This window comes from Styela clava, chromosome 9, assembly GCF_964204865.1.
Source record: "Styela clava chromosome 9, kaStyClav1.hap1.2, whole genome shotgun sequence".
Lineage (NCBI taxonomy): Eukaryota > Metazoa > Chordata > Ascidiacea > Stolidobranchia > Styelidae > Styela > Styela clava.
The window spans coordinates 5,820,768-5,834,191 of record NC_135258.1 but is presented as its reverse complement, the minus strand read 5'-3'; the positions used below and the strand labels follow the sequence as shown (position 1 = coordinate 5,834,191).

The 13,424-nt window shown below is 35.3% G+C and overlaps 2 protein-coding genes across 2 annotated transcripts; both read left to right on the top strand.

Annotated features, from left to right (window-relative positions):
- The first annotated feature begins 738 nt into the window (after nucleotides 1–738).
- On the top strand, nucleotides 739–4,641 carry LOC120339825 (ADP-ribosylhydrolase ARH3-like). Its single transcript, XM_039408028.2, has 2 exons — nucleotides 739–1,663; nucleotides 2,033–4,641. The coding sequence occupies exons 1-2, from the start codon at nucleotides 935–937 to the stop codon at nucleotides 2,360–2,362; spliced, it is 1,059 nt and encodes a 352-aa protein (XP_039263962.2). The 5' UTR covers nucleotides 739–934; the 3' UTR covers nucleotides 2,363–4,641.
- Nucleotides 4,642–5,882: 1,241 nt separating this feature from the next.
- LOC120339824 (ADP-ribosylhydrolase ARH3-like) lies at nucleotides 5,883–10,419 on the top strand. The gene is made up of 3 exons (XM_078116035.1): nucleotides 5,883–6,096; nucleotides 7,136–7,903; nucleotides 8,561–10,419. The coding sequence occupies exons 1-3, from the start codon at nucleotides 6,043–6,045 to the stop codon at nucleotides 8,897–8,899; spliced, it is 1,161 nt and encodes a 386-aa protein (XP_077972161.1). The 5' UTR covers nucleotides 5,883–6,042; the 3' UTR covers nucleotides 8,900–10,419.
- The last annotated feature ends 3,005 nt before the right edge of the window (nucleotides 10,420–13,424 follow it).

The window sequence follows — 13,424 nt, the reverse complement described above, 5'->3', positions numbered from 1 at the left end:
ACATCAATCTATCCCAAAATGTTTGTGTTCATCTTAGATCTCGTCTGTTTGCTTGAATCTCTCATTAGGACATTGTTTTGTGATTCAAAGATCTTTACGAAAAGTTAAAATTATTTTCTAAGGAATGTTACATATGGAGGGCAGGTTCAATGGCTTATTGGTTTGTGCATTGGATGTAATAATGTGGGTATTGCTTATTAAAACTTGGGTTTGAACTAAACGCTCACTTCTGCCTCTTCCAGCGCACAGTAATTTGAGTATGTTATCTTTTGTCAGTATGCATTATTCATGTTGCTGTTATATTTGTGCCTGCCAGCAAAGATGTCTCATTAGTGATGCGACTAATCCAAAAAGGTTCGGCTCGGCCGAATCCGAGTATTTGGGCAGGACTCAGGTCCAATTCCTGAGTTCAATACTTTAACATAGCTCCTAAATAAATACCTAAAGTGATGCTGTTGTTCGCGTATATTGGCCGTAAACTAAACATTTTGTAAGATAAGACTATGCACCGGTAATTTAGAACGTTGCACATAAACACTATTGCTTTCGGGACAATCATTTTTTTAATTGGCACTGATAATGCTAAATAAGTATCCGTAATTGTTGATTGCAATTCAGTAAGGCGTATTTTACTTTCTCTCCATGAAACAGATAAGAAACGAATTTAAAAGGTACCCATAGCAGGTACCCTTATTCATCCCGGGGGAGACGAAAGCCGATAACACAGCTTAATGGCAATATGATTCGCATCAGTGCAATTAATTTTCGATGCTTTTTAAATTGTTCTATACAACTGCATCAACGTTAATTCATACACTGCGTTCTTTTTAAACTAAACTAATCTTCATTCCGCTTTTCCTGGTATATTTTATATTATTTCTTTACATGATTTCAGTGTTTAATCACAGACATTTATTTTAATATCCATCTAAAAATGGCGTCATCTCAAGGAGTGTCACTCGTTTCAAAATTTCAGGGAACCATACTTGGTGCTCTGTTTGGGGATTGCCTTGGTGCAAGATTTGAGGAAAGTTGGTGTATAACGCCAACTGAACGGGTCGTTAGATATTACGAAAGCGTAATAGACAGAGTAAACTCACAGAAGGATGAGAAAAAGGGGTTTGTTTTGTATACTGATGACACCTGTATGACCTTTGACCTTGGTGAATCACTTGTCGAGTGTAAAGAATTTGTTCCACAAAATGTCGCTAAAAACTTTGGAGAAACCTACTTTGCTTCGTCACCACAAAGATTTTATGGCGGAAATGTCGTCTCTATTTTCAAGTCGACAAAAGAAAATGATTACCGCAACCCCTTCGATCCAGCAAAAGAACAATTTGACGGAGAGGGCTCTTATGGAAATGGATCGGCGATGAGAGTATCACCAGTTCCATTGTTTCATCATAAAGACAAAGTTAAAATTGCAGAATTAGCCTCAAGTCAGTCGAAGTTGACTCACACAAACCCAAAGGGAATAAACGGAGCGATTTTGCAAGCGTTAGCGATCGAGAAAGCGATGAAATCGGAAAATATTCATGATCCTGTCGCGTTTGCCAAAAAATTGATGACAGATTTAAAAAAATTGACAAAAACGAAAAAGGAATTGGATGTTTACGATGAAAAAATTAAAATTGTTGTGAAACTGCTAAAACAGAAAACTGAGGTATTGCAATCAAAGTACATCATGTCATGTTTTTCACAGTTTGACTTTTTTTCATCTCCCCGCATTACCGACCTGTTTGTTTTTAGATTTGTTAGCCTGGCATGTACCATATTTTACGGACAAAAAATATGATTTACTCAACACCCAAAAAATATGATTTACTCAACACCCAAAAAATGTGACTTAGCTAAAATGATTTGCCGTGATATATAGTAGATATTTATTTACAAAAACTATTCTTGGCCCTACTACTAATATGCATTTGAGCATTTCAATAATGCCACGTCATGACTCGTTTTGTTAAGTTAAGTATTTATACTATTATCTGGAATTAGCTCCAAAGTCCAAACCTATTTTTTCTTCATTTAGGTGAAAGCAGAAGACGTTATGGATGCAGATATATTGACAGACGTCACTGCACATGAAGCTGTACCTGCTGCAATTTTTTGTTTCCTTTACACCCTCAATGAAAAAAACATTCCAGAATTATCCAAATTTAACGGATTTGTACGGGCTGTTATCTACGCTGTGGCAATAAGTGAGGATTCTGACACCATAGGGTCAATGACTGGGGCGATCGCTGGAGCATATTACGGAATTGAGATGATTCCGTCTGAGTGGGTTGAAGCCTGTGAAGGGTCTGAAAGAGCTCTGAAATTAGCTGATGGCTTGAACAAGATACACAAAGACAAAAAATAGGTCATGAAACCAATCAAATCACTTTTTATCTTATCTTTCCTGCATTTCAGAATAATTGAATATAACTATCAGTAGAGGTTAAGTGAGACTGACTCCCAATCCTTCCTCAATGCCTCTGCGCTAGTGCATCGTATGTGTATAATGCAAGGATGCTGTAGCAGGAATAAAAATACCATAATATGCAATTCAAGAGTCCTGCTGCACACTAACACAAATGTATTTCTGTAACGTTTGTCTGACCAAAATCAGACTTTCTCAGACAAGCAGTTTACAACAAGGTCGTTGTTGCAGCAGGACTCCTGAATTGTTTAATTGAATATATATTAACTTGAATTTGTTAGTTTTCAAGCATGGCCCATTCTATAATATATATTCGACATTCAACAGTATTATTTTAGAATATATTTGAAAGTAGATTTTACCGTTTTGAGTATCCCTGTGTCTTAAACTCGTATACTTAGTAGAAGTAATTTGGGAGCTTTTAAATTCATCCTTTTTACTTTGTACTATCTTTGTACTTTTTTATTATGTACTATTCAAATCATATATGCTACAAAAGCATGGAATCCATGACTTGTGTCAATCTGAACTTAATATTTTATTTTTGGACTTTAATAACCCAGACCAAAATAATAGTAATTCTGATGTTACCTATATTTTTGTCATATTTTTAACATGTGTTGGTGTTCTTTATACAAAACTTTTTACCATATTTTATGCCAATCTTGCTCAATTTTCTATTCCTAACCAGTTGAATTTTATTCCTATTACTCTAAATTAAAACTAGATTGCTCCAGGCTATTGTTCTAGTTAATGAATTTTGTATTATATATGTGTCGGCAGTCCGCGTGGTCTAAGTTTTAGTTTAGTTCGGGCTCGTTCAATTGTATATCGGCATCGTGATGATTATCGCTATCTTGTCGTCGTCATCATTACTGTGTTGTTTTTCTTGCATTTGATGTGTCGCATTTTTCTATTTCACGTGTTGAATATTCTCAATAAAACGAGTCTGTCAGATCGACTTATCATTTCCGGGTCCCAAATGTGACAATATGTGGCATTTCGTCATGTTCCAAGTGACCAAGTTTATTACTCACTTGAACTTTTTCATCGTTCATTGAATTTTTTAATTTATTGCAGTATTATGAGTCTGTACAAATTATAGCTTATTGTTCTCCGCAGCTTCCCTTCCCCAGCAAAATTATGTTTTCAATATTTTTCAATTGTATCGCTTATTATTTTGCTGATTAGAAAAGATAAACTTGACCATGACACCTTATCGAAAACAATATCATTTTTTTAAATCGGACCTGCCTTTTATATAGCATCACAATAACTGTCCTCAGAGGAGGCCATTAATATGACGATTGAAACCATATATCCATTCCTACCCCTAACCTGCTGTTTATATTGCAACCCAATTTGTCCTCTATGGGGAGGCCCTTCAAATGTCAATCGAAATCATATATCATTCCTAGGGCTGGGAATGGTTAACTGGTTAATCGGTCAACTGATTTTAGATGGTTAACGGTTACGATTTATTTTAACCGTTAACTGACATCTCAGGTACACAATTTTTTCAAAAATGATTACGTCATCGACTCATCGCAAGTTAAAATTCTGTAGCGTTTAATTCAAAAGAATATCCCTAATTGTATTGGTAAGGACCCAATGAATGTGAAAAATAATTGAAGTACCAAGATTGCTAATTATGAACATTTGACAATGATAAATTCAGAATCTGTTTTCCTTTATGATATCTCAGAGTAGAATTCGCATGTGGAATTTATGACATAAATGATGAATGACATTTAATAACGGATTCGGGTTTTAGTAAAATGTTTCCATATGTCCGAACAGCGTTGCATATCTCTTGAGTGATCATGAAACTATCTTCATTCGTGAATATTTTTGAGCGATACCGGGATAAAATCACACGAAATTGCTTTGACCCTGTGTGACGTAACAAGCTGAAATTATAGATTATTACGTCAAACATAAGCTGCGGTTAACCGGTCAATTTTGTTTCCCCTGAAATTCCCAGCCCTAATCATTCCTATTCCTTACTTACTGTTTGTATGGCAGCCTCAATAGCCATCCACAGAGGAGGCCATTCAAACTATGATTGGGAGCATATCCATCCCAATTCTTAGCCTGTTGTAGATAGACCCCTAAGGAGAAGACAATACAATCATTCCCCTTACACCTGACTTATCATAAATCACACTAAGGTGTTCAATTATTAAATTTGTTCTTAAAATATTTGTATTTCTGCAAGACCTACATTTCAAAAAATGTCTATAGTTGCGGCTTCTTTGCTATCCATATTTGTGTCTTACTTTTGAATTTGACTTTGTTTTCAATATTTGACCTTATTCATGAACTACTCATTTTGTCTTTCCTTCATCAAGGTTTTGAATACAACATAAATGAATGAATTGCAATTAATAAAACATAGTGCATGTGAAGCTCTTTGATTCAAAAGATTGGGTTTTCATCCCAGATGTTATGAAAGTTTGTTTATTTGCTGTCCTATGCTTCAACTATAGTTTTCATCAAAGCAATTACCTGAGAAAAGCACTTACTTTTACCTCTACTTTTACCTCTACTTTTCTAAATTTTCCTATAATTATAATTCCTGTTTTAAATTGAATTATTTTTAATAAAATTTGTACGTTTATATTAGTGGGGAAGATGGATTCACCGCTATTTTTGTCAATTTTTAATGCATGCTTTTATATTTGCAGTTTATATCTACATTTGCAAACAATCATTTTAGCAATTGTAGTTGTAAAAACAGTGCTCCCGTAGTATGTGAACCAAGATGGCGGACACCGGAACGTAGTATATGTACCAGGTTAGGCCATAATTTCAGGTACAAATACTATGGTTGTCACTTGGCTAGTCCCCGAACTCGTAATAGAACAAAAATATAGAAAATTGGAATAAAATTATGGCCTAACTCTAACCTGGTGAACATACTTCGTTCCGGTGTCCGATGGCTCGCACACTATAAGAGTATCGTAAAAACAGAGGATATGTGCAGGGATTGGCTTAGACCTCTTGTGTTTGAACCAGCGCATTTGTCAATGTTAACCAGGCACAAATACCAATTGTATGACTTATGTTTTATTTTATTGTTGTTTACCTCTTAGGTGTTCGAATCTTTTTTCTGAATCTCTGTTATTTTTTTATATATCAGTGTCACTCATTATATCACTTACCTACCGGCACTATATTTTTTTTATTCTCTGCATGCATTTACAGTATATATTACATGATGGGATTTTGTGAGTTTTGAAAAAGTTAATTGGATTTACTATCTAATAAAAAAAACTCAAAGCTGGAATGCAAAAATGTCTATTTTTGTCAATTTTGAATGCATACACTTATATTTGCAGTTAAGATCTACATTTGCGAACAATCATTCTAGCAATTGCAGTTGTAAAAATAGGCGTCGTTCTTTTCGAATTCATGGTACTTTGTTTAAATTCATCTTATTTTCTTTATTAACAGATATAATTTAATTAATAGATTTGTGAAATTAGGCGTCGGTGGCGAACCGACGGCAAAAGGTCATAAGAAACTGACAGCATCATAATTTTCAAGACATTGCTGGGATTTGTGCATGAATTACTATTAGCATTGGAGATGGGAGTTATTACACACAAACTGAACTGATGATTGTTCTACTGGTGGCAATTTTCCATCTTCAATGTAGGAACCCATCTGAGGTACGAACAGCAATCTGTCCTGAATAATCCACTGTAGGATTTTTTCTCTTGAAGTTTGCTTGAAGCGACAATAGAATTTGAAGTTATATTTATATTTCATTTATCCTGTGGGAAAGGGAAGCTGATAAGATGGCCTGAACCAGGCGAAAGTGTGTTTAATTTGAAAAAACACGGTGAAATTATGTGGATGGAATGTAAAGAAATGTAAATATCCAAAAAAGGTGGGCAAGATCAAATCTCACAAAAAATTGTCCACGCCCCCCTTGTCAGGCGTGGCCCACCGTTTGAGAACCACTGGCCTTATCATATGGCGAACTAAGAAAATGTTGTTTACAGAACCATGATTCACAGTGTTTTCAGCAAACATTCATTGTACATAGAGCAATACAGACTTTTCTCTCTTGCTTGACATGATTCGTGTATATCACTACGCCATACATTGTATGAGAATGTGCAGAAATTACTTTTCTTCCACGAATGAAGTTTACTTAATGAGACGCTAATGATTAATTTCCTGTAAGTCTAGTAAATAGGTATAGACCCATAAAGATTATTGAGTTATGGACTCTGCATGTGGCACTTTTGAAGCAGGCTAAATAAATCTTGTAAGCTGTTAGTACTTGGGCGGCTTCATTATAGTATTTTGATATGCCAAGCTTTTGTTTATGCAGAAGTGACATCACATCAAAATACATACCTGTAGGCTACAAAAGTTAAGAGTGCGAGTTACTCTTATCGCAAGCAAATGTTCGGTTAAAGATTGAATAATAAATGCAAGTAGACTTTTTATTCTCACAGGGGAAATTAGGGAGCCCAAAATAGGCCATGGAAGGAATGTGTTCCAAACGGTTTGAAACCACTGTTTAGATTTTCATGGAGGAACTGTTTACAATTACAAGAACTTATTTTATTTTCAAACATCAATCTTTGATCTATTTCAAATCATTTCATTTTAGTGCATATATATACATTCTCAGACTAATTAACTCAAATTGCCTTCTGATATAATTTTTAAAATAATTTATTTGACCAATTTCAGATTATAATCCTAGACATCTATTCTAATAACGATTCTGAAATGGCATCTTCTCAAGGAGTGTCACTTGCCTCAAAATTTCAAGGAGCCATCGTAGGTGCTGTGTTTGGGGATTGTCTTGGTGCAAAATTTGAGTACTTTTGGGGTCCAATGCCTAATAAACCTGTTGTCAAATATTATGAAACTTTAATAAACGAAGTAAGATCACAAAAAGATGGAGAAAAGGGATTTGTTTTCTATACTGATGACACTTGCATGACCTTCGACCTTGGTGAATCACTCGTCAAGTGTAAAGAATTCGTTCCACGCGATGTCGCTAGAAACTTCGGAGAAACCTATTTTGCTGCGCCATCACAAAGGTATTATGGGGCTAATGTTGGCTTTATTTTTCGGTCGACTAAAGTAAATGATTATCGCAACCCCTTTAATCCAGCAAAAGAACAATTTAACGGATCTGGTTCCTATGGCAATGGTTCGGCAATGAGAGTATCACCAGTGCCATTGTTTCATCATAAAGACAAAGTCAAAATTGCAGAATTAGCCTCACATCAGTCAAAGTTGACTCACACAAACCCGAAGGGAATAAATGGAGCAATTTTGCAAGCTTTAGCTATCGAGAAAGCTATGACAACCGAAGGTATTCGTGATTCTGTCGCGTTCGCCAGAGAATTGATGACTGATTTGGAAAACGTGACAACTACGAAAGAAGAATTGGATGTTTACGATGAAAAAATGAAAATTGTCATAAAGCTGATCGAACAAAAAACTGAGGTAATTGCTAGAGATCTTTGTTGATTATTATGAAATGCTTGAACTTAAGTTATGTTGTTTTGCCTTCTACTGTTCTATCATTGCTATCGATTTAAAAGGGGGAATTCTCTTCACATTGTGTTAATTGGCATTATTCTAAATTAAAGGATTTGCAGGGGAGAGACCAGCCACACCATGTGTACGTATTTAGAGGTTCCTGGAAATTATGCGCATACTGAGTTAACGGTACTCCCGTAGTATGTGTACCTTAGGCCATAATTTTTTATTATTTTTTTTCTCATTTCAGTTCTATTACGAGTTTGGAGACTGTTTGTGTTAGCCAAGTGAATATGCCCCCTGTCCATAGGTTTCAGTCCCTTCACACAACTTGATGTAAAGCAGGCAAACGAAATTAGTTACCTCCATATTGGTACACACACTTCTGGAGCGCCAAGTTAATAGTATTGTGTTTATGGTAAATCTTGAGTCAGATGAATAATAAATCAAAGAAAGAATATCTGAAATGCACACAATAATTGAGTTGTCATTAGGTGTATAATAATGATAAATTGAGAATTTGACTACTAAGCCACACCATGCCTCATTTTGTCAAACACAAGTTTTTAGCTATATATAATGATATCTGAAAGTAGCAATGAAGTTTTTTTTTTCATTAAGGTGAAAGCGGAAGATGTTATTAATGGGGGTATCAAAACAGATGTCACTGCACATGAAGCCGTACCTGCTGCTATTTTTTGTTTCCTTTACACCCTGAATGAAAAAAACATTCCAGAATTATCAAAATTTAACGGACTTGTACGGGCTGTTATCTACGCTGCGGCAATAAGTTTGGATTCTGACACTGTTGCATCAATGGCCGGGGCGATCGCTGGAGCGTATTACGGAATTGAGATGATTCCACCTGAGTGGATTGAAGCCTGCGAAGGGTCGGACAGAGCTCTGAAATTAGCTGATGGCTTGTACAAGTTACACAAAAACAATAAAGAGGCTGTGTGAGACTTTTTATAGGTTCAATCACAGAAATTTTTGTTAACGAGCAGATGCAACATTTCCTCAAAAGTATTGTTTTCAGCAATTGAAGTCCAACAGTATAACCATAAATGCTTCTATTACTGAATACTGTAAAAATAGCGAATCAATCAAACTGATTATCGACTTTCCTGCAATTTTAGATTAGGTCTTTAATTAAAAATTGACTTCAATTTATTCCCTGTTGACCTAATTTGTAATATACATTCAATATTTTAAAAAGTATTATTGTAGTATTAATGTATTCGGAATATTAATTTTTCAATTTGACCTGCCCTGAGCCCTATGTTTATATACCAAGCAGTATATTATGTTTTTTAGTTTTATGTTTTAACCCTTTTTTACAAAGAAATTTAACTATTTATTTTATCCAAGTCATGTATGATATGAGAGCAGAGAATTGATGGCTTGCGTCTCAATATGTACCATTTCATTTCCACTTGAGGCACATTATCGCAAAATAATACGATTGGTGAAAATCAAACGTGCTGTGAAATATGGCAGACCAAGTGGCCCTCCAAATAGTGATTTAGACATAAACCTTAACATGCCATGCCCTATGAGGGGAAGCCATTTAAAGTTCACTCTATCACCGAGACCTAGATTCGTAAAGAGGTCTATAATCAGGACCTACTTTGGGACAAATTAAATTGGGACTTCATGAGGTTTTTTCTGTTTTATTTATATCAGGAAACACAATTTAAATTGAATGTTTCAAACTCATTTACCTATACCACCCACAATTTGCGGTAAATCAGATTGTGAAATGTTCAATTTAATGTGAATTGATCTCTGGCATATAAGTAAAGGGCTTTTATTGAAATTTATAAGCTTATATATTATTGGTGAAGCACAGCCATTTTTGTCAATTTGAGACGCAAAATATATATATGTTATATAGCAATGACTTAAGACCAATGGTTCTCCACGGACTCGCATGTTGCCAAACCTAAGTGAAATAGTTCAACACTTCATGTTTCTACCTTTTTGTGTTCTATACCGCCTATTGTTATGTCATTATCACATCTTATTGTTTTGGTATTTCATTCATATATATTAAGGCAGTTGCAAATTCCATGTTAAAAGGAATGCTTGGGTATTCTATCACCCAAATATTATGATTATTAATTTTATTACTTAACAAAGTGTGACACTGGGTGTATCTAAAATCAATCTTGCATCATTTTAGTGCCTATTTAATTAAATTCTATCAGGGCGACTGAGTGCACTTGTGGACGCATCCCTCTCCCAGCCCGCGAATATACTTCCGCTTCTAATTTTGGCCCTTGGTCAATTAACTTTGGGAACAACCTGCTCATTTGTCAATGTTGACCAAGTATAAATCACGGAGTATATATAAATTGTTGTCTTTCATTGTCGTGTATCTCTTAGCTATGCTAATTTTTTGTGAATCGGTCAGTCATATTTTTATATATGTAGTTTTTTTTTTGACTCTATGCATAAATATTTGGTATGATTTTGTCAGACATGCTGATGTATTTGAGAATCGATGCAGTACAGTGGGCTTGTGTAGGTTGTACTGATAGTAAAACAGGTATATGGTAGATCTCAACAACATCTTGTTCCGACACCAAGCCTGGTTGGACAGCCATGTAATAATGAGTTTACTTCAATTCTTTAAAGTTATATCTTTGACAAAAATTTAGTGCAATAAATGTTCATAGCAGTCCATTGAAAAAAGTTTCACTTCCTCAGGTCTATCAACATGTGGTTGAAATCTAAACCTGTTTCAGCGGAATTGATAGTAAATTTACATTGAATCGTTCATTGAACCTGCGAATGAAAGGTTTCATTTGTTGGAAGATGCTTCTGGCCATGTGGAGTTAACAGTCAAACAGTTTGACTCCTCAGTCACTAAATAAGTCCCATATTGCACCATGGGGTACAATGCAAAGACTTGGATAAGCAATGACAAACTAAAATATCATTAGACATCAGCGGATGCCTGTACAGGGCCCTATTTGAAGCCAAAGGTGTGAATAGGCGTAACAAAAAATAAAACCCCTTTACTGACATCGTATGGGAAGAACACATTTGGGGATTTCCCTGGTAGTATTTTGTAGTGTTACAAGTCTTTTTTGAACATCTGGCATCTCGATCACAAAATAAACTTACCGCGTGACCAATGAAACTGAACTTGCCACGAAAAAAATTTAACACTTGACAACTTCTGTTGTTTATGATTGTATTCAAAAGTTATGTTCACTCTAGGTCCTCCAGGATACGTTCCAAACGACATACTACCAAGGCCATGCATACCATGTTATTAAAACTTCCTAAAAGCTTTTCCTACTCTGAAATGAGATTAAAAAATCCAAACTCGTATATCACGCATAAGCATAGCCAAATTGTTATAATGCTATAGGTTTCTGTATCAGTGTACAGCTGGTGGCATATCAGCGTGCTGCACTTCCTTGTTAGCAATCTAGCCATTTGACTATGCGTGATAAACAAAGTTGGATTTATTTTAATCTCATTTCAGAGTAAGAAAAGCCTTGGAAGTAGTTTTAATCAAATCACATTGTATGAGTGCCCTCGGTAGTTGGAAAAAATTCTGAGTAAACTTGGCAAACTTAGAAGCAATACAGTAAACGCTTACACTTGTAAATGTGTCAACTCATCTTACACTATATCACTATTGAATAAAGTTAAAGAAAATATTTGAACAGTAAATCATTCTAAGAAAAAATCGATACATGTTGGCATCACAGGGTAAAAATCTTGATTCCAACCCCAAGCGTATTGCCTCACCCAGAATTAGAGGTAAGATCGGGTCCAAAAATTCTGGCCCGACCCGGGCCCATATGTATTAAACCTGACTTGAGCCCGACTAGTTAACTGGATTTGCAGGCCCGAGCTCGAAGCAAACCTGATTTTTTATAAACATATATTTATTTTAAAAAAAATTCAGCGATGGAAAAGCTCGACCCAACCCGAATTTCGGGCTATCAGTGGCTGCTTATTTAGGGCACAGTTCACAGTAATACTTCAAAACCCCCTCATAAAAATTAATGTAACCACAAGTCACAACCAGTCGGTTGTCCAATACTCGCATAAGAAATATTTCAAATCTTATATCCAAGTCTATAAAACATACAATATTTTACTTCGTATTTGAATGGAAACTACTATAAAAAAACAGTATTTTTGATTATCTATGTTCTCAAGTAAAGCGGATAAAAGCAAAATTCCTTGGACATCATAGTTACCAGTTACTTTAAATGACTTGACATTTTTACACTTAGATTTGATTGAATAGAACAATTCATTGGTGATTATCGGAAGTCAAAAAAGCAGTTTTCTTAACAGACTATTAAAGACTGCTTACTAGGGCTGGGAATGGTTAACGGTTAAGATTTATTTTAACCTTTACCTGACATCTCAGGTACAAATCATCCTCATAATGTAAAATTCTTTCAAAAATGATTACATCATCGCAAATTTATCTTCTGTGGCGTTTAATTCAAAAGAACATCACTAACTGTACGTACCTAATAAACGTGAAAAACAATTGAAGTACCAAGAAAACTGAATATAAAAAATTGACGATAGTTAATTATGAATCAGTTTTCGGTCGAAATATATAAGTGCGTAGTTGATGCTGCTTTCCTTTATATATCTCAAAGTAGAATTTGCACATCAAACACTGAAAATTTGTCACATAAATGACATTCAATAACGGAATCGAGTTTTACTAAAATACTCCCGTATGTCCTACCGGCTACCGCGCTGCATATCTCAGCAGCAGCAGAGCGATCGTTTGTGCAATACCGAGATAAGGTCACGCGAAATTGCTTTGTAACCTTTGTGGCGAAGCAAGGTAAAATTATCATGTGAAATGTCATGCTGCGGTTGACCGGATAATTTTACCCGGTTAACGGTTAAAGTGTTTTCCCTGTAATTCCCAGCCCTACTGCTTACCTATTTTAAAGTCATTGTGATTAAATTTTTTTTTCTCTGAATGCACAGCTTTAGTCAAGGTCAATGACTCTTTCATAGTGCTGGGAATTTCAGGGAAAACACTTCAACCGTTATCCGGGTAAAATTTACCGGTTAACTGCAGCGTGATGTTCGTTTGACGTAATGATTATAGCTTGTTACGTCACAATGGTTACAAGCAATTTCGAGTGATCTCATCGCAGCATCGCTCAAAATTATTCACGAATGGAGATAGTTTCATCATCGTTCTGCTGCAAGAGATATGCAGCGTGCTTCGGACATATGAAAGTATCTTAGTAAAACCAGAATCCGTTTTTAAATGTCATTTATGTGACAAATTTTCAGTGTTCAACGTGCAAATTCTACTCTAAGATATCACAAAAAAAACAGCATCAACTGCGCACTTGTTGGATGACATTGAATATGCGATTTTGCAATAAAATCGTGAACTGTATATTTCGACCAAAAACTAGTTGGGAATTTATCATTGTCAAATTTCCATAATCAGCAATCTCGGTACTTCAATTATTTT

Coding starts and splice junctions, on each gene's coding strand:
- LOC120339824 (XM_078116035.1), top strand. CDS start 6,043: ATGATTGTTCTACTGGTGGCAATTTTCCATCTTCAATGTAGGAACCCA. Junction 6,097..7,135: donor AATGTAGGAACCCATCTGAG/GTACGAACAGCA, acceptor GACCAATTTCAG/ATTATAATCCTAGACATCTA. Junction 7,904..8,560: donor TGATCGAACAAAAAACTGAG/GTAATTGCTAGA, acceptor TTTTTCATTAAG/GTGAAAGCGGAAGATGTTAT.
- LOC120339825 (XM_039408028.2), top strand. CDS start 935: ATGGCGTCATCTCAAGGAGTGTCACTCGTTTCAAAATTTCAGGGAACC. Junction 1,664..2,032: donor TGCTAAAACAGAAAACTGAG/GTATTGCAATCA, acceptor TTCTTCATTTAG/GTGAAAGCAGAAGACGTTAT.